The following is a 21,994-nucleotide window of genomic DNA, read 5'->3' as shown; positions in this document are numbered from 1 at the left end:
TTTCCAGTTCTGATGAAGGGTCATCGACCTGAAACGTTATCGACCTGAAACGTTAACTCTGTTTCTCTCTCCACGGATGCTGCCTGGCCTGCTGCGTTTTTCCAGCGTTTTCTGTAGTGTATTGATATTCTTCTGCCATTTCCAGAAAGTGAGTGGAACTTAATAATATACTTACATTTAAATAGCACTTTTCATGACAAGAGTGGTTCAAAATGCTTTATACAATGAATGATCTTTTAAAATGCAGTGTTATGTAGGCAAACATCAAACATGATTATACATAATTCAAACATAACATTGTCAGAAAAATAACAAAGACTAACATGGATAATATAGACAGAGCAAAAAAAAGCTCAGAGCTTGCCTATGGCAATCTTCAACATAAAAGGATACCATATATACCTTGCGCATAAGGCAAACCACAAACCACCCTATTTTCTAGCCAAGCAACTCCCAAAAAATCTATGACTACTATTAAAAATCTAGTCACTACTATTCCATAAAGGAGGAAATTAAATTTTAATACATGCCACTGCTTCAACACGCTGCCACACCATGCATAGTCGGGAGCTAGGAGAGAAAGGCTGGAGACTCTGGGTAGACAGGAGTGCTAGGAGCAGATGAGTGCACTCCCTAGAATGAGCTGCAGTATCACCACAATGAGGCATATAACAAAATCTCAAATTTCAACCCCAATCATGACTTACATTTCTCTAGTCCTATACACGAGTATATACAGAACCTTATTCTTGAAAGTATTAAAAATAGTGAAACCTGTACAAGCGGTCACCCGAAATAGGCACAATCCCAGGTGAGGGCGAGAAAAAGGAACGCTGCAGGGGGTACAGCCAATCCTGGGATATTTGGCTTATCTGGTTTACTGTACATACAATGATCAATCGAAAATACCTGTAAAGTTTTATTTACCTACCTTGGGCTTTAGAGGTTTTAAGGTAGGAATATCAGTTCCTTCAGCCCTCTGCCTACTGGAGTCAAAGGTCTTCCTTTTTTTGTTAGCATTTTTTTGGCAGATGGGTTCATGCTTTGACTGCAAACAAAATGTTAAAATGTAACCTTAAAGCTGTGTTAGAATGCAGAGCATATCTGACTTAAAAATCACAGTTTGTCTACAAAATAGTAACTCATAGAATTACATTGCATTGAATGGTTCAAGCAATTTCCTTGTTGGTGGAAAATCAGATGGGTGGAATCACCCAGGAATACTGGGCAATACAGGAAATCCCAACTGGTCTCCATGGTCAGATTTCTGTATTTGTTGACTTACTCGCATCGAACTTCTGTTGTATACTTGCATAAAATCTTATCTATAATAGCAGTTATCGTTTGGATATCTGTTGTGTCGATTTTAAAGTTCATTGTGATGGAATACAAACAAAACCAGTCTAATATAGCTCATTTTCTAGGTAGAGATAAAGAGAAAAACTACAAATTCTGGAAATCTGAAAGAAAAACAGAAAATGCTAGAAATACACAGGTGGTCAGTATCTCTAAACAAAAAACAGACTAACAAGAGGTAGACCCAAATGTTAATATATAACTCCTTTTCACATTTTGACAGACATGCTAAGTATTTTGAGTAATTTCTGTTTTTATTTTAGTTTCTGGATACTGTGAATGCATTCAACAAGCTCCATATTGGATCTAATTCATGTTTAATGGTCAGAATATGGCACCTGATAAGTTCATTGGCCACACTGCCTAAATCACCTATTGATAAGATTTATTTTTGGTGAATTTGTGCGTTCACCGTGAATGATGGTAGTGCTGATAATGGAACTGATTTCCTATTTTATCACCCAGTGAGCATCAAGCAGACAGATATAGAACAAAAATTCTACTCTTTCCCAATAATATGCCTTAACCCCAACCTCAGAAAATATCTGCTATTGCATCAATGTGAATCTTTTCCATTACCTTCACCAGCCTCCCTTGGTCTTCTCAATGAAAATGGCAATTCAGTACTAAACTGAACTGAATAAAGGATAGTTTTGTGGTGTGGACCCATGTGTACTGGGATTGGATTGAGTCTGCCCAAACTCATTTGTGTAGGACAGCCAGCAGAATTCATCCCATTAGCCTGGGCTGGATTCAAACCCAGATGCCAGAGGTGATAGGACAGTGTGCTAACCTATCAGAATCCTCCGAATAGGCTACGGCTGCAAAACTGCAGGTGCTCACGCACTTCATTTATATTGGCGTTTGGAGAATGAAACCTTTAGGAGGTCCAATTTTTAAAACAAAATGCTAGACTCTCTCAATTTTTTAATTCTGGTTCATTATTTACTCTACTAACTATATTGTACAGCTAAGTAATGCCAGGCTGTTCCCACGTTGCATTCTAGGCTCGGTAATCAAAAATTGCTAATGTGAATTTGTATCCTGAGCCTAGACTGATTGGATAAAAAAGGTTCAATACTATATAAAAAAAAAAAATCACACACACCAGTCACGATGGACAGTGGGCTGAATTAGCTAAATGAGGCACATGCAGTACAAATCTGCTGATTATTTATTCTGCACTGCCTCCATAAATATTTGAGCACAATACTAATTCTAGTTACAGGCGTCCCTGAAACCAGGACCAGCTTAGTCTGCAAAACTCCAGAGCTCTTGCTGCCAATCAAAGGTGAGTTTTAAGCAGATCATTGCAATTTATGTAGGCATATTACAGACAAACTGCTACAGCACCTTTTCTTTCATTGCATTCCCCGATAAACTGAAGATTTACATTGCGGGATTAAAGGCATATACTACTGTTCAATACTGAAGAATAATGCAGTTATATAAATTAACACCATTTGATTGCATAAAATGTTTCACTCAATTGTTTTGTATCATTTGTAATTGAGCAATTTCGATTTTTCTTGTTTAAATATAAAATTTCAACCTGTTTGAAATACTTTCCCCAAAATAGGTTTAAAATTATGCATCACATGGTTCTGGTCCAGTTCAAGATTTGAATGTTCCTACTATTAATGATGGCATCCATTTCCTAATCCTGAAAAAAAATACAATTCAATCATCTCTGGCCAATATAATTGTGGAGGGGGTAGGGAAGGAGGTGAGAGTTCATTTGATACCATACACTTACCCGTGTTTCTGGCAAAAAAGTTCTTCCACAAATTCTGCAAGGTGTCAGATTACCTTCAGCTGCTCCACCTTCACAAATAGAATGGCAACATTAAAATACAGATTCATGATCTCATTTCCAGAGGTACACCATTAAATGGGCCATTAGTCTTTGATGTATTAGATAGCTGTTGTCAAGGCTTTCCGCCAAATACACACTTGGATATTTATGATTTTCAAGATATCAATATCAACTTAAAAGTTTCAGTGATTTTATTGTCTTTAAATCAGAAAGCCTAGTGAGCCATTGAGCAACATTTGCTTATGAACAGATTTACAACTGAAGTGAACTTAATGAAGGAACTAGAGATTGCTGTCTGTACTTTAACAATAAATCTGCTTGTGGTCAATTGCAGTGCTAGAATGTGGTAACCAGATAACCCTCCTTCACTATGCTTTGAATTATCAAATGATGCACAAAATGTTTCTAGTTAAAAAAAAATTATCTTTGACTTCCTATTGTTGAACTATTATTTTTGACTGTACCAGTTTGTGTGGGTTCTTTTCATGCAGTTCATGTTGAACTGCACAAGTAATTTCCAATCCCCTTACCTGCCCAAAGTACACATGCTTACCCATGTTAATATATCCTACTACAGTACAACACACAGTCCTACTTGCGTTTTAGGAACACTTGATTATTTTCATTAGACTCCAAGTCTTTATATGACATTTTTAAATTGTTACCGAATCTTTGAAGTATCACATAAAAACTGCAGTAGTGTTGGTTTATGCTCTCTAGAATACTTTTTGTCCAAACCCATGCAACAGGTTTTGTACCAATTTTTTTTCAACTTGGTGGCAGAACAGCAATTCTAATGAGGACAACCGTCTCAAAAATCTGACCCCCATGGTTACTGTAAACACAGAAAGGCTTGGAGAAGCTGCGGTGGACACTACCAACAGGTAAGCAAGATATTTTCATTGGCTAATGCATGCTCAAGCAGTCTAGATCAACAAGTCAACTGCATTTGAAATGACAAGTGACAGTACTTTGGTGACTGTCAAGAGATTTCCACAGGCAGCAGAAATGACAGTGCTCATTTTGCATGAACGTTTTCCAAACCTGCAGCACATCCGGCCTCATCTCACCCCTCTCTATGCTGTAGTGATGGACTCTGCGATGAAGGTTACACCAGCCTCATCCACTGTGCATGGCTTTGAACTGCATAAGTGTGGGAAGAAACATTTTTTCTGAAGACTGTCAAAAGATTTTTGTTAGGTATGTATAAAGCTGCAATATTCCATCACTGAACAAATATAGATGTTGAGACACACGGAAATGCTTTTTTCTTCCCAGACAGCAGTTTTGAGGAATATTCATTTTGGGCTGGATTTTGGACCATTCATACCCAATGTCCAGAAAATCTCACCCTACATGCTCTTTCTTCTGTTGCCCGGAATATTCTGGGGTCCGTGCAGCTGGGAATGGAGGCAGGTCGGGTGGGAAATTCGAAAAAAATCGGAGCGGGTCAGGAACCCACCATCATCCCACCCCCACGCGCCTTTCCCTCGGGCACATTTGCCGGTGCGGCAACAACCCACCCGGCAGAGGCGGGCGACCTAATTGAAATCATTATAACCTTGTTTTCAGACAGTTAAGAGCCTTTTTCCACCTACATTTTAAATTTCCCTGCATGGCCATGGGATTCACACTGTTCGGGAACCACGTCTGTCAACCTGAGGCGGGAGTTCAGTGGCCATTGCTCCAGCTGATTACCTGACAGCATCAAATGTAGTTTAAAAGCTCTCACCTGACAGCTGATCACTTTCCTCAGGCAGAAGCTGTTGCTGACTGCATTCCCAGCACAGATTCTGCAGGCTGCAAGTCTTTCCAGCAAAGTCTTCATCCAGTGTCACCTCACTGGAAGAACCTCTCACCATTGGCAGATTGATCTGTCATCTCTACTTCACCTGCCATCTATTCCATCAACATAGGTGCCATTTATACTATCTCACCTTGGTCCGATTATGACCACGATGAGCCCCAACACCAACAGCACCAACCTTCTCCGCAATCACCTGATGCTAAACAGGACAGAGGGCATCTGCATCCAAGCACATTGCTGCCCGGGACATCAGGGATGGCCTAATCATGGCCAGATTTACTTAACTTGACGCTGTACACCCATATGGCTGCCACATAATGCGCCAGGTTGGCACCAGCCCACACCAACACCATAAAGCATCCCTGCAATGACCAAGCCATTCCTTTCACACTCACCATCATTGCTGGAGGTACCGATATGTCTCACCATTCACTAAGCCACTTCCAAAGGTTCACACAAATGTGTCCAAGATGGGAAAGTGGTGAAAATTAAGATTTTTAGGTCTGACATCACATTAACGGAAACTTTACATAAACACTGGATAAAACACCCAAGTGTCTACCTTGTGAAGCTACCTGTGTGTCATCTTTCTCTTCCACATGCTTCCACGAGGTGCTAGCCCTGTGGCTTCAGCAGAGGTAGAGGCAGCCTGCTCACTTCCCTGTTGCCAAGGAGCTGGGGAGCACCTTGCTGCACATCAGTGGGGCCATGAGGACCCACGTCTACGCTGACATCCCTCCTAGAGAGGTGCATGAGCCTCTATCATCTATTCTCCATACATAGCCATCTATCCTCCATAGATAGCCATCTATTCTCCATAGAAACCATGTGCTCCTATGAGTGGCGCATTAGCTGCTCCATGTAGGTGGCCATCCTATCCACGGAGGAGCCTACAGTGGCCATCACCTGCGACACGGTGCTGCTCATGTTGGAGATAGACTCCTCCATTCTCTGAACATTTGCAGACATCGCGCTCGCAAAACCTTTCAGAGCTCCCTGCACTTCTTCCTCCACCTCCACATTCGCCCTCTTTCTGGATGGCCCCCGAGGTTCAGCATCTATATGCAGCTGAGCAGAGCTAGGAGCATCAAGCACCCTCCAGCAAGGACTCTCCACTGCTGTCCCTGTCTCCACCATCTCTTGCTCACTTGTGAGTTGTGAGACGCCAGGTAACAACATTACTCTATCTCGCGTGGGACCCACCCAGGTGTGCGTATCTGCACTGGGTGCACTTATGTCTGATGACTGTGCGCCCTCAGAGTCTGGAGGCTCCTCTGAGGAGTCGTCTTCCTCTTCCTCCTGGACAGTGGAGGTGCCTCTTAATGGACCTGTGGGAGAGTAAAGAGATGAGTTAGATATGTCATATGAAGAATGGAAGATACCGTTATGCACATGATGACCATTCACTGGCTGTTGACTTCAATCCCCATATGAGTGACTGATGTATGCCATTTAGCTGTAAGATATGTAATTTTGTCACCAGGTTGCTGAGATGTCCCCCTCTCTCCGGCTCCCACCTCCAACTGCTCGGTGACTCCAGATATTTCTAAAGCAGCCTCCTCTGCTGTTGTAAGGTTTGCAAATGATGGGAGGGCCACCACCAGTTCTCTCCCTCTTATTCTGGGCTCTCTTTTCCTGCAAGAAGGGAAAGAGAAGGTTGAGTGAGAGTGATGGAATGAGTGTAAGGAATGGATGGGTTAGATCTTGAGGGAAACTATGCCAAAGCCAAGTGACCTCCTTATGTGTTGTTAGTTGGTATGATTGCACTAGGATGAGTGTGAGGGGTGGCTAGTGAGATGGGGATGTGATAATGTAGACAGAGAAATGGGTGGACGTGCAAGGGATGTTGGTGTGAGTAAGGATGTGCAGGAGTAGGGTTGGGAAGGTAGAGTGATGGGGATGTGATGAGAGGCACAGCAGAATGCAGTTGAGTGTGGCTTTGTACTCACTTTTCCTGATCTAATGAGATCATTGAAATGATTGCAGCACTGCACCCAGGTCCTCCTGACCACATCCCTGTTTGGTGACCTCTGCAATCTCCAACCAGGCTGTTTTGGTCTTCCGCCCATTGGAAAGGAAGAGGACCTCCCTGCATGCTCATGGAAGGAGTCATCGGAGAACCTGGGTGCACCTCTGTGCAATCACTGTCAAAGTGTTTGCAGCACTCCAATGCTGTAGTGCACGGACAGCACTATGTTACATTAACCTTCAAATGCAATGTGGCCATGGCCCCTTTAAAGATCCTGATGCGCTATCAATTACTGCGAAAGACTGGAAGTTAAGTGAGTAACAAACAGGCTTTTATTAGCTAAAGAACGAAGGCATGCCTCTAGTGGTCGACCGGTCCTGAATGCCTGGGGGACTGCAGAGCAGCCGCCTTTATACCAGGGCATATGGGTGGAGCCAGGGGCGGAGCCAGCTGAGGCATGCACAGACAGGTACAACAATGGGCAAGAGTGAACAACAGTGAAGTGAACAACAGTGAAGTGAACAACAGTGGTTTACCACATTCACCCCTTGCTTAAAATGAGTCCGACGGGGTGAAGTGTATTAAAAGTTCGTATAATTGAGTCTTTCTGGGGGTCTTGTATGCTGTCGTGATGACGGCAGAGGTGGTGCAGCTTCCGACGCCGAGTCCCGCGTGGGCCGGCGCACTGGCGTGTCGTCCTCCTGGGTGTTGGGTTGGTTGATCAATGGCGGGTCACGGGGCCACGGCGTGCCGTCTACAGGGGTTAGGTATGGGTCCGTTGCCGCCGGTATATTGTGGGTAGCGGTGATGTTGGTTTCAGGGGCCCCCGAGGGTGCGAGGTCTCGTATGGAGACTGTGTCCTCCCGCCCGTCTGGGTATGCAATGTAAGCGTACTGGGGGTTGGCGTGGAGGAGGTCGACCCTCTCGACCAGGGGGTCCATTTTATGGGTCCTCACGTGTCTTCTCAGTAGGACCGGCCCTGGGGACGTCAGCCATGGCGGTAGCGATGTCCCCGATGTGGACTTCCTTGGGAAGACAAACATTTTCTCGTGAGGGGTGGAGTTAGTGGCAGCGCAGAGCAGTGACCGAATAGAGTGAAGCGCATCGGGGAGCACATCCTGCCAGCGGGAGGTCGGAAGGCCCCTAGACTTTAAGGCTAGCAGGGCGGCCTTCCAAACTGTCGCATTCTCTCTTTCCACCTGTCCGTTCCCCCGGGGGTTGTAACTGGTGGTCCTGCTTGTGGCAATACCCCTAGCGAGCAGGTACTGGCGGAGTTCGTCGCTCATAAACGATGAGCCCCGGTCGCTATGGATATAGCTGGGGAAACCGAACAGGGTGAAGAGGTCGTTCAGACATTTAATGACCGTGGCACTGGTCATGTCCGGGCAGGGGATGGCGAACGGGAAGCGCGAGTACTCGTCAATAATGTTGAGGAAGTACACATTGCGGTCGGAGGAGGGGAGAGGCCCTTTAAAATCAACGCTCAGGCGCTCGAAGGGGCGAGTGGCTTTTATCAGGTGAGCCCTGTCTGGTCTATAAAAGTGCGGTTTGCACTCAGCGCAGACTTGGCAGTTCCTGGTCATGGTCCTGACCTCCTCAATGGAGTAAGGCAGGTTGCGGGCCTTGATAAAATGGAAGAACCTGGTGACCCCGGGTGGCAGAGGTCATTGTGGAGGGCCCGCAGTCTATCAACCTGCGCGTTGGCGCAGGTGCCACACGATAGAGCATCCGGGGGCTCATTGAGTTTCCCGGGCCGGTACAAGATATCGTAATTGTAGGTGGAAAGTTCAATTCGCCACCTCAAAATCTTGTCATTTTTGATTTTGCCCGCTTGTTATTAAACATAAAAGCAACTGAACGCTGGTCAGTGAGTAGGGTGAATCGTTTTCCGGCCAGGTAATGCCTCCAATGTCTCACAGCTTCCACAATGGCCTGGGCCTCCTTTTCGACAGTGGAGTGTCTGATTTCGGAGCCTTGGAGGGTTCGTGAAAAGGCCACAGGCCTTCCCGCCTGGCGAAGGGTAGCGGCCGGGGCAAAGTCGGACGCATCGCTCTCCACCTGGAAGGGGATGGACTCGTCCACCGCGTGCATGGTGGCTTTAGCGATGTCCTCTCTGATACGGTGGAAGGCTAAGCCGGCCTCTGCCGCCAGGGGAAAAGAGGTGGACTTGATAAGTGGACGGGCTTTGTCCGCATAATTAGGGACCCACTGGGCGTAGTAGGAGAAAAACCCCAGGCATCTCTTCAGGGCCTTGAGGCAGTGGGGCAGGGGAAAGTCCATAAGAGGACGCATGCGGTCGGGGTCGGGGCCGATGACTCCGTGTTCCACAACACAGCCAAGGATAGCGAGGCGGTTCGTGCGGAATATGCACTTCTCCTTGTTATACGTAAGGTTTAGGAGTTGGGCAGTGCGGAGGAATTTGTCGGGGTTGGCGTCATGGTCCTGCAGGTCATGGCCGCAGATGGTCACATTGTCCAGGTAGGGAAAAGTGGCCTGCAACGCATTTTGGTCGACCATCCGGTCCATCTCCCTTTGGAAAACGGAGACCCCGTTGGTGACGCCGAAGGAAGTGGTAGAGGCGGCCGTTTGCCTCGAAGGCAGTATACTGGCGGTCCTCATAGCGGATAGGGAGTTGGTGATATGCTGACTTAAGGTCAATAGTGGAGAATACGCGGTATTGCGCGATCTGATTGACCATATCAGATATGCGGGGGAGGGGGTATGCGTCCAGTTGGGTATATCGATTTATTGTTTGGCTGTAGTCAATGACCAGGCGCTGCTTCTCGCCGGTCTTGACGACTACAACCTGGGCTCGCCAGGGGCTGGTGCTAGCTTCAATAATCCCCTCCTTCAGGAGCCGCTCCACGTCAGATTTAATAAAAACTCTGTCACCAGCGCTGTATCGCCTGCTTTTGGTGGCGATTGGCTTACAGTCTGGGGCGAGGTTGGCGAACAACGGGGGGGGGGGGGGGGGGGGGGGGAGTGACTTTAAGCGTGGAGAGGCTGCAAAAGGTGCGCGGCGGGCAATTTGAAAACTGCTGGTTGCAGACTGTGAGTGGGGGAAGGGGTCCACCGTACGCCATCGTGACACTCTTAAGGTGGCACTGAAAATCCAACCCCAGTAGGACGGCAGCGCAGAGATCGGGTAGGACAAGCAGTTTAAAGTTTCTGTACTCTGTGCCCCTCACCGAAAGGGTCACCATGCAGTAGCCGCCGACGTCCGCTGAATGGGACTTGGAGGCCATAGAGACCCGGTGGCGCGCTGGCAGGACCGGGAGAGAGTAACGCCGCACCGTGTCGGGGTGGATAAAGCTCTCTGTGCTCCCGCAGTCGAAAAGACAGGTCGTGGCGCGGCCGTTTACCTTTATGTCCATCATGGACCTGGCTAGTTGGCGAGGTCTAGACTGGTCCAGTGTAACGGAGGCCAGCGTAGGGTCAGGCGTGTCGCTGTAGTCATCAGGTGAGGCGGTGGGTGAGTCGGGGGCCTGTTGCAAAAATGGCAGCCGGAACGGATCACACATGGTCGAGGGCGTCCAAGATGGCGGCGCCCATGATCCACACATGGCTGGAGGCGTCCAAGGTGGCGGCATCCAAGATGGCGGCCCACACGCGGCACTGCTGGAGTTTGGGGTAGGTTTAGCCTTGCAGACGCTGGCGTAGTGCCCTTTCTTCCCACAACCAGAGCAGGTAGCGTTTTTCGCCGGGCAGCGCGCTCTGGGGTGTTTGGCTTGGCCACAGAAGTAACACTTCGGGCCCCAGGACATCGCTGCAGAAGTTGGGCCGTTGGCGGGATGTGGCGGGGGGTGGCGCGGTGCCGGGTGGCGGTCCTACCGTGTCCCAGGATGGCGGCGCTCGCGCCATCCACGATGCGGCCGTGCGGTCAGGTGAGTAGGCGTCCATATTCCGTTGGGCCACGTCTAGCGAAAGTGCGAGGGCCGTGGCCTTCTTCAGGTCGAGTTCGCCCTGCTCTAACAGTCTCTGCCGGGTGTAGTTGGACCTGAGGCCCGCGACGAAGGTGTCCCGGACAAGTTCCTCCGTGTACACCGCGGCCGACACCTCTTTACATTTGCAGGCCCGGCCGAGCACCTTCAGCGCCCGTAGGTATACCTCCATCGATTCCCCGGGTTGCTGTTTGCGGGACCCCAGGAGGTGTCTGGCGTAAACTTCATTTACTGGGCGTGCGTACTGTTCTTTAAGAAGGTCGAGGGCACCCTCATAGGTAGTCGCATCTTGGATGAGCGAATAAGCTTGGTGGTTCACCTTGGAGGTCAGAATTTTTAGTTTGTCGCCATCGTTTTGAACAGAATCAACGGAGGCTTCTAGGAAAAGTTCAAAGCATCGCAGCCAGTGTGCGAACTTGGTAGATGCATCCGCCTCTTGAGGGTCTAGTTCCAGGCGTGCTGGTTTGAGGATTTGCTCCATCGGAAAAAAATTTAGCTAATAAAATTGATGCGCTATCAATTACTGCGAAAGACTGGAAGTTAAGTGAGTAACAAACAGGCTTTTATTAGCTAAAGAACGAAGGCATGCCTCTAGTGGTCGACCGGTCCTGAATGCCTGGGGGACTGCAGAGCAGCCGCCTTTATACCAGGGCATATGGGTGGAGCCAGCTGAGGCATGCACAGACAGGTACAGCAATGGGCAAGAGTGAACAACAGTGAAGTGAACAATAGTGAAGTGAACAACAGTGAAGTGAACAACAGTGGTTTACCACAGATCCCTGCTGAAAACGTGTCATGAATGGCGTCACCAGACCCACACCATTTAATTGGGCCGGGTAATGTGTAGGATAGGCTTAATAGGCCCCATTAACAAAGTCGTTCTGTGGAGCGGGATGGAGCCAGCAATGGGCTCGCGACTTGCCATGGCGGCCGCCCACACCGGACCTGCCTAGGTAAAGAAAATTCTGGTCATTGTCTTTATTTCTGGAAGTTCTTGGTATTTCATATCCGTTTAAATGAAAACAAAATTTAAAACAAAACACAACTCTTCAAACTAACTAATCCTCCAACTCAAGTTTTCTCTCCATGCCTTGAAGTACTTTGATTATAGAGTATATATTTCTCTCAATTTATTTTTTGCAGTTGGTTATTATAAAATTAACTGGTCCACTAAGAAGGTATAGTCTAATAGGGCAGCTGTGCTGCACATTTGATATTACAGCAAAGTGGTTTTAGCTACACAGCAATACAAAATGTACACTATGACAATGGAAAACCAACATCAATTTGGGATTTGGCACTGGATGTTAATAGTGGTCTCACAATGGCTGTAGTATAACTGTAACCCCTACAAACTCAACATTTTAAAACTGCTAGAGAGCCTTTCAGGTTAGTAAAAAGCCAACAAGACATTCCGTCCTTTAACATTAAAATCTCATGGTTTTCAGACAAAGGAAGCAGAACGATACACGAGTTTAGGTACGCATGTGCAGAGTGGTTTCCTGACTTGAGAGCTGTGCAGAGAAGGCAGCATAATTTGATACTGCCAGGTCACATTGCTTTAAAAAAAATCAAGGATGTAAAACTGACAGGAGCATTATAACTGTCAGATCATCATATATTAATAACAAAAAGACAGTACATTGCTTCAAAATAACTGGTGCTATGTTGCACTTAGCGCAGTGACCATCTAAGAGCAGCTAGATGGGAGAAGAGCATATTTACAGTTTATTGCAGCTACACACTAACTGTGTGGCTATAGCTTCATTTATTTGACTAAAAATCACAAAGCATTTTTATAGAATTATGCTTTTGTCAGACGGAGTACTGCAATCTATGAAACAATCCATCCGTGATGAAGAGAAAAATGGGGCAAAACATTAACAATGTGTCTACAGACGCAATGGTCTCAATTTTAAACCCCTAACCCAACTGGTAGGAAAGGGTCGGACAAGGGGTTAAAATATCGGAAACAGCAATCCTGTTCCCAACCCACCGTGTTCCCAGCCGCCACAATATTAACGGCAATGAGTATCGGGGTCGACAAGTCTTTTGCTGCAGAGGTGGGAGGCTCTCTACAGCATATATGTAAATCGGGATCATTTGATGCAATTAAGACCCAGTGATTTTTTTTAAACATTCATTCATGGGATGTGGGCGTCGCTGGCAAGGCCAGCATTTAGTACCCATCCCTAATTGCCCTCGAGGAGGAGGTGGTGAGCCACCTTCTTGAAACGCTGCAGTCCGTGTGGTGTGTGGTGAAGGTACTCCCACGGTGCTATTAGGGAGGGAGTTCCAGGATTTTGACCCAGCGACAATGAAGGATCGGCAATATACTTCCAAGTCAGGATGGTGTGTGAACTGAAGGGGAATTTGGAGGTGATTGTGTTTCCATGCCCATGCCTCCCTTGTCCTTCTAGGTGGTAGAGGTCGCGGGTTTGGGAGGTGCTATCATAGAGTCATAACGGCACAGAAGGAGGCCATTCGGCCCATCGAGTTCGTACCGGCTCTCTGTAGAGCAATCCAGTCAGTCGCATTCCCCCGTTCTATCCCCGTAGCTCTGCAAATTTATTTCCCTCAAGTGCCTATCCAGTCTCCCCTCAAAAACACTGAGTGTCTCCACTTCCAGCACTTCAGTCGGCAGCAAGTTCCAGGTCATCACCACTCACTGCGTAAAAAAGGTTTTCCTCACGTCCCCCCTGAATCTCTTGCCCAAAAGCTTTAATGTGTTCCCTAATCCTTGGACCATCAAGTAGTGGGAACAGCCTTTCCCTATCTAGCCTACCCAAACCCGTCATAATCTTGTACACCTCTATCAAATCATCCCTCAACCTCCTTTGCTCTAATGAAAACAAATCCAGCTTCTCCAACCTGTCCTTGTAGCTAAGATCCCCCATCCCTGGAACTATTGTGATAAATCTTCTCTCTACTTTTGTACTCAATACCTCTATTTATAAAGCCCAAGATCCCATATGCTTTGCTAACCACTCTTTCAATATGTCCTGCCACCTTCAGGGACCTATGCACATTAACTCCCAGGTCCCTCTGTCCCTGCACACTCTTTAAAACTGTGCCATTAAGTGTATATTGCCTCTCCCTGTTCCTTCTGCCAAAATGCATCACCTCACACTTCTCTGTATTAAATTCCATCTGCCACTTGTCTGCCTATTCTGCTAGCCTTTCTATGTCCTGTTGCAGTCGATTGGTATCAAAACCTTCAACCTGTTGATGTATCTGTTGCAATAGTGCTTGATGCTGATAAGGCTATCTATCTAATGCTGTCCCTTTCTTTGAACTTCTGTGATGCACTTCAGAAATATATCCGATACATATTGTTGTAAGCAAAAAAAAGTTATTCATAGCTTCTTTGCCACGTATTATAACCCTAGCTTGCCTTGACTTTTTCAAACTTGCCTTTTCAAGAATTCCCAAATATAAAAGAAATAGTTTTAATCCACTCCTATCTTGATAGATTCCTTCCTAATTTTCCCATATGAAGAAGCCTTGGCGAGTTGCTGCAATCCATCTTGTAGATGGTACACACTGCAGCAATGGTGCGCTGGTGGTGGAGGGAGTGACTATTTAAGGTGGTGGATGGGGTGTCAATTAAGCGGGCTACTTTGTCCTGGATGTTGTCGAGCTTCTTGAGTGCTGTTGGAACTGCACTCATCCAATCACACTCCTGACTTGTGCATTGTAGATACTGGAAAGGCTTTGGGAGTCAAGAGGTGAGTCACTCGCCATAGAACACCCAGTCTCTGACCTGATCTAGCCACAGTATTTATGTGGCTGGCCCAGTTAAGTTTCTGGTCACTGGTGAGCCCCAGGATGCTGATGGTGAGGGATTTGGCGATGGTAATGTCGTTGAATGTCGAGGAGCTGTGGTTAGACTCTGTCTTGTTGGAGACGGTCATTACCTGGCACTTGTGTGGCACAAATGTTACTTGCACTTATCAGCCCAAGCCTGAATGATGGCCGGGTCTTGTTGCATGTGGGCACGGAATGCTTCATTACCTGACAACCATCTTCCTTTGTGCTAGATATGACTCCAGCCAGTGGAGAGATTTCCCCCAATTCCTATTGACTTCAATTTTACTAGGGCTCCTTGATGCCACACTCGGTCAAATGCTGCCTTGATGTCAAGGGCAGTTACTCACCTCACCTCTGGAATTCAGCTCTTTTGTCCATGTTTGGACCAAGGCTGTAATGAGGTCTGGAGCCAAGTGGTCCTGACAGAACCCAAACTGAGCATTGGCGAGCAGGTTATTGGGAAGTGCCACTTGATAGCACTGTCAGTGACACCGTCCATCACTTTGCTGATGATTGAGAGTGGACTGATGGGGCGGTAATTGTCAGATTGGATTTGTTCTGGGCAATTTTCCACATTGTCGGGTAGATTGCCAGTGCTGTAGCTGTTCTGGAACAGCTTGGAGGTGCGACTAGTTCTGGAGCACAACAGCCGGGGTGTTGTCAGGGCCCATAGCCGTTGCTGTATCCAGTGTGCTCAGCCATTTCTTGATATCACATTGAGTGAATCAAATTGGCTGAAGACTAGCTTCTGTGATGGTGGGGACCTCGGGAGAAGGCAGAGATGGATCATCCGCTTGGCACTTCTGGGTGAAGATGGTTGCAATTTTAACTAGTGCAGAGTGGGTTTCACACAGGCTGGCAAGGTTGTTAGTGGAAGCCAGGCAGGATTGGGCCCTGACCGATCAGTGTGCTGAATGTAATGGGGCCACGATGTGAATAAAGCTACAACATTCACAGGTGCATTTCCACTTCATTGTCAGCTGTGCTTCAGTAATCACCGTTTACTTTGGCTTGCAATTTGGAGAATCCTACAACAAAAAAAAGCAGCAGATCATTGGGTCCATAACAGAGGTTCAACTTGGCTTTTCTGCAGAGCAGTGCTTCAGAAGGCTCACATCATCAAGGCAGGTAGTCACGGTCCTCTGCAGGCTCCTGGAAGAAGACCAGCTGCACTGGGCGGCTATGCCATGCCAGTGAAAGTGTTCACTGACCTCAACTTTGATGACTTTGGATCCTTCCAAACTGCCACAGGGGACATAGAGGGTGTCGCTGTCAGCCACCCACAAATCCAGCCAGCAAATGCAAAAGATATGTTACTTGACTGGGCCAGCCAATGTATCTAATTTCCAACTTAACAGTCAGACAGAAAGAACATTAGTGTTTGCAGCTCTGCTGGCTTTCCACAAGTGCAGGGTGCACACACAGTCATCAGGGCACCCCCGGACCACCTAGGAGCCCGTTAACCATAAGGGCTTCCATGCCATCAACATCCAACCACAAGAGGTTCATGCAAGTATGTGCCATGTTCTTATTTTCTTGGATCCGGACAATCAACGAAAATATATACATATCTAATATCTATATGACAATACTATTTCTCACATGACAATATTAATTCTCATAATAACAAGGTCATATTGACCATTGGTGCAATAACAAATGAGAAGGCTCTTAACTCAATAATACAGTTCAGATAATTACTCATTTAGGGAAATTTGCCTCACACAATTTAATAGTTTTGAGAATTACAGACATACATATTTGAGCCTTACTTAGTTGCTTACAAATCAGTAATTTCTAAATTTGTTTTTATAAACCAAGCTCCAAATCAAAAGGTCCATGCAAATCTCATCAAATAAATCGATGCAACAAGGGCGGAGAGGGAAGAGACATCATCGCAGTTAAGAGCTGCAAATATTTATTTTCAAAAATGGAATTCACGCTTGTGGGCATAAATTTTTAATTTGGAGGAAAATAAACTCCAGCAGTAGTCGTTATATCGACACCGAACACGGGTGTGAGTGAACCATTCCCCAAACAGCAGAGCTGAGAGAGAAATGATCCACTTGGGCCCCCAGCCTCTGCACCCTTGGACCCGGGAGATGTGGATCCTCCCGGTCCCCTCACACGGGGACATTACCGGGGAAACAAGGGCGCTGTGCCGCCGCAGGCTGTAGCCACAAGACGGTAGCCGGTGCGGCCCCCCCGGGGTCAGAAAGGTGCGGACAGGTGATCACTCACCTTCCCTCCCCAGCGCCTTCTCCATCTTCGTCTCATTAGCAACACAAACTGCGTCCGCACACAGCAACATGGAGCAGCCCGATTGGCTCACGGCTCAGCGCAGGGCATGCGCACCAGAGTCGCTTCATTTTTTTTAAAAAATGCTGTTTCAGATGGTTTTTTAAAGATATATTCGTTAGGTTTAATCTATTGCAGTGCAAACTCTCTTTCACCGTTCATGTTCGTAGCCGCTCCCGCCGTTCCCCGGCCCTGGAACTGACCGTCAGCCCTTGATTGTGACGTCAACCGTCGGTGATTCCCGCCAAACCCTCCCATCACCTGCAAAACAACAACTTGCATTCGGAGAGCCTTCAACGTAGTGGAAAAGTGGAAAGCTTCAGGGTCATTAATTTTTGAGGATTATGGAGGGACTTGTCGAAAGTGATCAAAGGAAATTATTAACCTCGGTGAAGGATTCAAACATCAGGGGACACAGATTAAAATTAAGAAATTAGTAGTAATAAAGGCAGTCCAGCAGAACTTTTTATTCAAAAGGTATTTGAGTTCTGGAATAAGTGACTACTAAAGCAATTGAAGCAAACATGCATGGGTTTAAAAGACAAATAGATGTGCTTCTGAGAGAGAAGGGATTGAGGGTTATGGTGAAAAAGTGAGTAGGTGGGATTTCATAGAATCATAGAAATTTACGGCACAGTAGGCGGCCATTCGAGCCATTGGGCTTGAATTTCCAAGCCCCCTGGAGGCAGGAGTGGTGGGAAAATTGCAGAATCGGGGGGGGGGGGGGGCAGGAACCCATCCCGCCTCCGTGCCAATGTCCCAGGAGGCGGGCATCCGACCTGTGCTGGGAGCCGCCTCTCCGAGGTGGGAAGGGGATTAGTGACAATTAACTGCCTGTTAACAGGTAGTTAACAGGCAGTTTTTTGCCTAATCCCTATTTTTAACCCTGAAGTGTTGGCTTCCCGACGGCTCCGAACCACGCCAAGTTAGCGAGGCGGACTGCCAGTCTGAAGGGGTTGGAGAGGTCGAGATGTCCATTGTGCAGATGAGTGATGGGTGCATGTGTGCAGAGGTAAGTGTGTGAGGAAAGTAAAGTGTTTTAATAAGTTTTACTTACCTTTGCTTTCTCCTGCAGGCTTCCTCCCTTCAGTTCTCAGGAGTCCCTCAGTTCACCGGCACAGAATGGCTGCTGAACTTTCAAAAGCTGCAGCATTCAGCTTTCTGGTCTGGAGAGATCTCTAACTGAGTCTGAGTAGAAGGACTCAAGTTAGAAGACAGATTGTCAGTGTTTGACAGCTTCACAGAGCTGTCAAACGCTGATTTTTCATCTGTGAAAAGCTCTTGACAGATGAAATGTCAATCACTGACGTCACCAGTAACCAGGTGTCCCTTAATTGGCCCGCTGGGCGGGCTTAACAAGGTTAATCAAGGGAAAATAGCGTGGGTTGGCCACAAGTCGATGGAGGCGGGACTACAACCCAAAAAGTGGGAGTCCTGCCTCCCATCACGTCCCCATTGACAAAATCCAGCCCATCGTGTCTGCCGGCCAAAAAAGAGTTATCCAGACTAATCCAGGTCTTGGTCCAGGTCTTGTAGGTTATGGCAATTCAAATCCATATCCAAGTATTTTAAAAATGTGATGAGGGTTTCTGCCTCTACCACCCTTTCAGGCAGTGAGTTCCAGACCCCCACCATCCTCTGGGTGAATAAAGTTCTCCTCAACTCCCCTGTAATCCTTCTACCAATTACTTTAAATCTATGCCCTCTGGTTATTGACCTCTCTGCTAAGGAAAATATGGTATGTCTATCATGTGTTGCATTGAAAAATCCCACATACATACTCCTATGGATATATTCTTATGTTAACAATGTCCACATTTATCCATGACCATTCCCTGTTATATCAGTAGGTGGTGCTGTAATAGGATTTCCAATGTTAATTTGATGACTGACCTGTAATGAAGAAATGTTGAATAAAATTTGAATCAACATGCAGTTTCAGTCTTTAGCCACCCAGTGGTGTTGCAAAGCAATTATTACTTTTCTGAAGCCTGATAAACTCTGCCATCATGGTTTTCTGCTGTGCCAGGTAAATATTCCAGTTTTCCTAACTTTTTATTCATATCTCCTGTAAGTTTTAAACTTTCTCTCTGGTCTTTGTAATTTTGTGCAGTTCTTTTGCTCCTGCATTTGTAAAATTTTTAATTTCTATGGGGAAAATTAAAATTTTTCTTCGGCTATGGTCCTTGCCTTTTGCAGTCTCTGCTCCACCTTGCTGATTAATGACAATGACACCCTAGAGTTGCAAAAACATTGTGAGATCCAAGAGAAGAATTTTAGATGGCATCGAAATGTTAAATGTGCTCTGCTGCCTTTATTGCACCACCGGCGCACCGTGGCTGCCGTGTGTACTGGCTACAGGATGCACTGCAACAACTCACCAAGGCATCTTTGGCAGCACTTCCCAAACCCACGACCTTCACCAGCTAGAAGGACAAGGGCAGCAGGTGCATAGGAACACCATCACCTCCAAGTTTCCCTTCAAGTCACAGACCATCCTAACTTGGACATATATCACCATTCCTTCATCGTCCTTTTTACAGTTATACTGTTTCTGTAATGCTAGATTAGTCTCAATAATAGTTATTTAAAGTATTAATTAGATATTCAGTGTGAGGATTGTTATATACAATCTTAAAAATGTTATGTCTTTGTGAGAAGATGACTTCTTGCAACAGCCGATAGTACAGGTGTTATTCTACTCCGTTAACATAGTGAGGAGCTTAGCTAAGATGCACTTTGTGGAACTGCTTGGTCACCTCTGTAGTGTATGTACCTTTAAGAGCCCCTGTGTACTGTAATACCGGTAGTGACCACTCGGGTATATAAGCCTGTATAGCGTCTTGTATCTGTTAGTTCAGCCCTGACCTTCGACTAGTAAAGACCTGTTAAAGTTATTCTTGTGGTCTGTGTGCAGTGATTCATATTAACCATAACTGGAACACACAGACTTAACAGTGGCGACGAATACGATCTTACCCTGCGGCAGAGACATATCCAAGGCAGTTTAACGGGCGTCGAGAAGAGGCATCCGCCCTCATCATCCTGCTGAGGAAAGACTCGGGTCTGAAGAGCAAGGAAGAATCCTGACACGAAGCCTTCCATCAGCAACAGGCAGTGATCATCCCTTCTATCACGGTGGTGGGTAAGCCAATCAGCGACGAGCAGCAAGTCGGCCACGTTGGCTGTGAAGTAGGGGAGGGAAAAATGGAGGATATAAGGGCGGAGAACTCGACCACGGCCGGGGAAAAGAGCCGGACAGAAGTCGGGGCCAGAGGCGCTGAGACTGGGGCAGCGTAAGGCACGGGAGCCGCGGTGAATGCAAACGCAGCCGGTGTAAAAGACCGGGCTGCAAGCGGGCTGGGAGACGCAACAGCGTCGAGAGAGAGCTCGACCGCGACCGGTGAAAAAGGCCGAGCAGCTACCGAGGCCGCGAGGCGCAGCGACCGGGACAGCGTAAGGCGCGGGAGAAAATAAAAATAAAAAACCGCGGAGAACTCAGCCGCAGCCGGGGGAAAGGACCGGACTGCAAGAGGGGCTGGGAGGCACGATTTCAGAACCGCTGGGGAGGACGAACGCAGCAATACGGCAATCGGCATTACAGCCAGCGGGGGAGAAAGGCAAACGCGGGAAGCCGCCATTTTCATAGGCGGGGGAAGAAGACAAGCGCGGGAAACTGCCATTTTAAAAAAAAATTAAAGAAAAATTTCTTTTTGTTTCTCAAGAAGATTGCGAGGATGCCTAAGCGTGGTAACATCAACGATTTCAATCTCGATGTTGAAGATTGGGCCACGTATGTAGAACGCATAGAGATTTATTGTAAGGCAAATAAAATATCCGATGAAGATAAAGCACTAACCTTACTAAACTCAATGGGTGCGAAGACATACGGGCTATTGAAGCATCTTCTATCACCAGCTAAACCGGCGGATCAGGCTTTCGCTAATATTGTTGCTGTCCTGAGAAATCATTTGAACCCCACACCGCTGATGTTAGCGGAACGATTTAAATTTTATGCGAGAACGCAACTGAAAGAGGAAAGCAACGCGGAGTATTTAATTGAACTGCGTAAGCTAGCGAAATACTGTCAGTTTGGGGAAAGACTGACAGAGGCACTGAGAGACAAATTCGTGTGTGGATTGTCGAAAGAAGGAACACAAAAGCGGCTGCTTGAAGAGAATGATCTTACACTTGATAAGGCTGTCACTATTGCAGCATCGCACGAAGCCGCAGCGAGAGGCACTGCGGAAATGCAGCTGAAGGCAGCGGTACTCAGCGTAGATCAAATGGCTTTGGGTACAGCGAAATGTTATCGTTGTGGAAAGACAACACACGATCAGAACCAATGCTGGTTTAAAAACCAGGAATGTAGAAAATGTGGCAAGCTTGGTCACATAGCTAAAGTATGCCGGTCAGGAAAGAAGACCAGCAACAAAAAGTCACCGCAGGAAAAGTGCAGAAAGGTACATAAGGTGGCTGAGAAGAGTTCGGATGAACAGAATTCGGATTCTGACTCCAACAGCAAGGAACTGGGTAGTCTGAGAATTCACAATGTGAGTAAGGAAGCTGACCTACAAACTATCTGGGTCACACTGCAGATAGCAGGAGTCCAAGTGAAGATGGAATTGGACACCGGATCGGCGTTGACGGTCATGAATAAGCAAGATTACAAAAGGTTATTCACACATATTCCCCTACGGGATACGGAGATAGTAATGCAGACATACACGGGGCAAAGAGTATACCCCATCGGAAAGATAAAAGTCAAGGTGATACACAAGGGCAAAGAACACCAAGGAATGGACTTATATGTACTACCTGAGGGAGGTCCACCGCTTCTGGGACGGGAGTGGATCAGGAAAATAAATATGGACTGGCACTCCCGAAAAGCAATAACGGTAGATTCCGGAAAAAAAGATGTCAGACCTGAACGATTGTCCAGAATATTGGATGAGGCTAAAGAGGTGTTCCAACAGGGACTGGGAACACTGAGAGGA

At 46.7% G+C, this 21,994-nt stretch overlaps 1 protein-coding gene across 2 annotated transcripts in view; it reads right to left on the bottom strand.

Annotated features, from left to right (window-relative positions):
• The window catches only part of zc2hc1a (zinc finger, C2HC-type containing 1A), a 138,056-nt gene extending 120,920 nt beyond the window's left edge, over positions 1 to 17,136 (bottom strand). Inside the window, exons 1-3 of one of the 2 annotated variants that reach the window (XM_085993211.1) lie at positions 16,941 to 17,136; positions 3,113 to 3,180; positions 932 to 1,048 (exon numbers count right to left, since the gene is read on the bottom strand). In XM_085993211.1, coding sequence (XP_085849337.1) covers positions 932 to 1,048; positions 3,113 to 3,180; positions 16,941 to 17,010 — 255 coding nt within the window. In that variant the 5' untranslated portion in view covers positions 17,011 to 17,136. The remainder of the gene's footprint in view (positions 1 to 931; positions 1,049 to 3,112; positions 3,181 to 16,940) is intronic. The other variant, XM_085993210.1, reaches the window with a different exon arrangement.
• Positions 17,137 to 21,994: the final 4,858 nt, after the last annotated feature.

Source organism: Somniosus microcephalus, chromosome 7 (assembly GCF_052327205.1).
Source record: "Somniosus microcephalus isolate GS21.2 chromosome 7, FLI_Smic_1.0, whole genome shotgun sequence".
NCBI lineage: Eukaryota > Metazoa > Chordata > Chondrichthyes > Squaliformes > Somniosidae > Somniosus > Somniosus microcephalus.
Note: the sequence above shows the minus strand (reverse complement) of the source record. Positions and strands in the feature narration are given on the sequence as shown.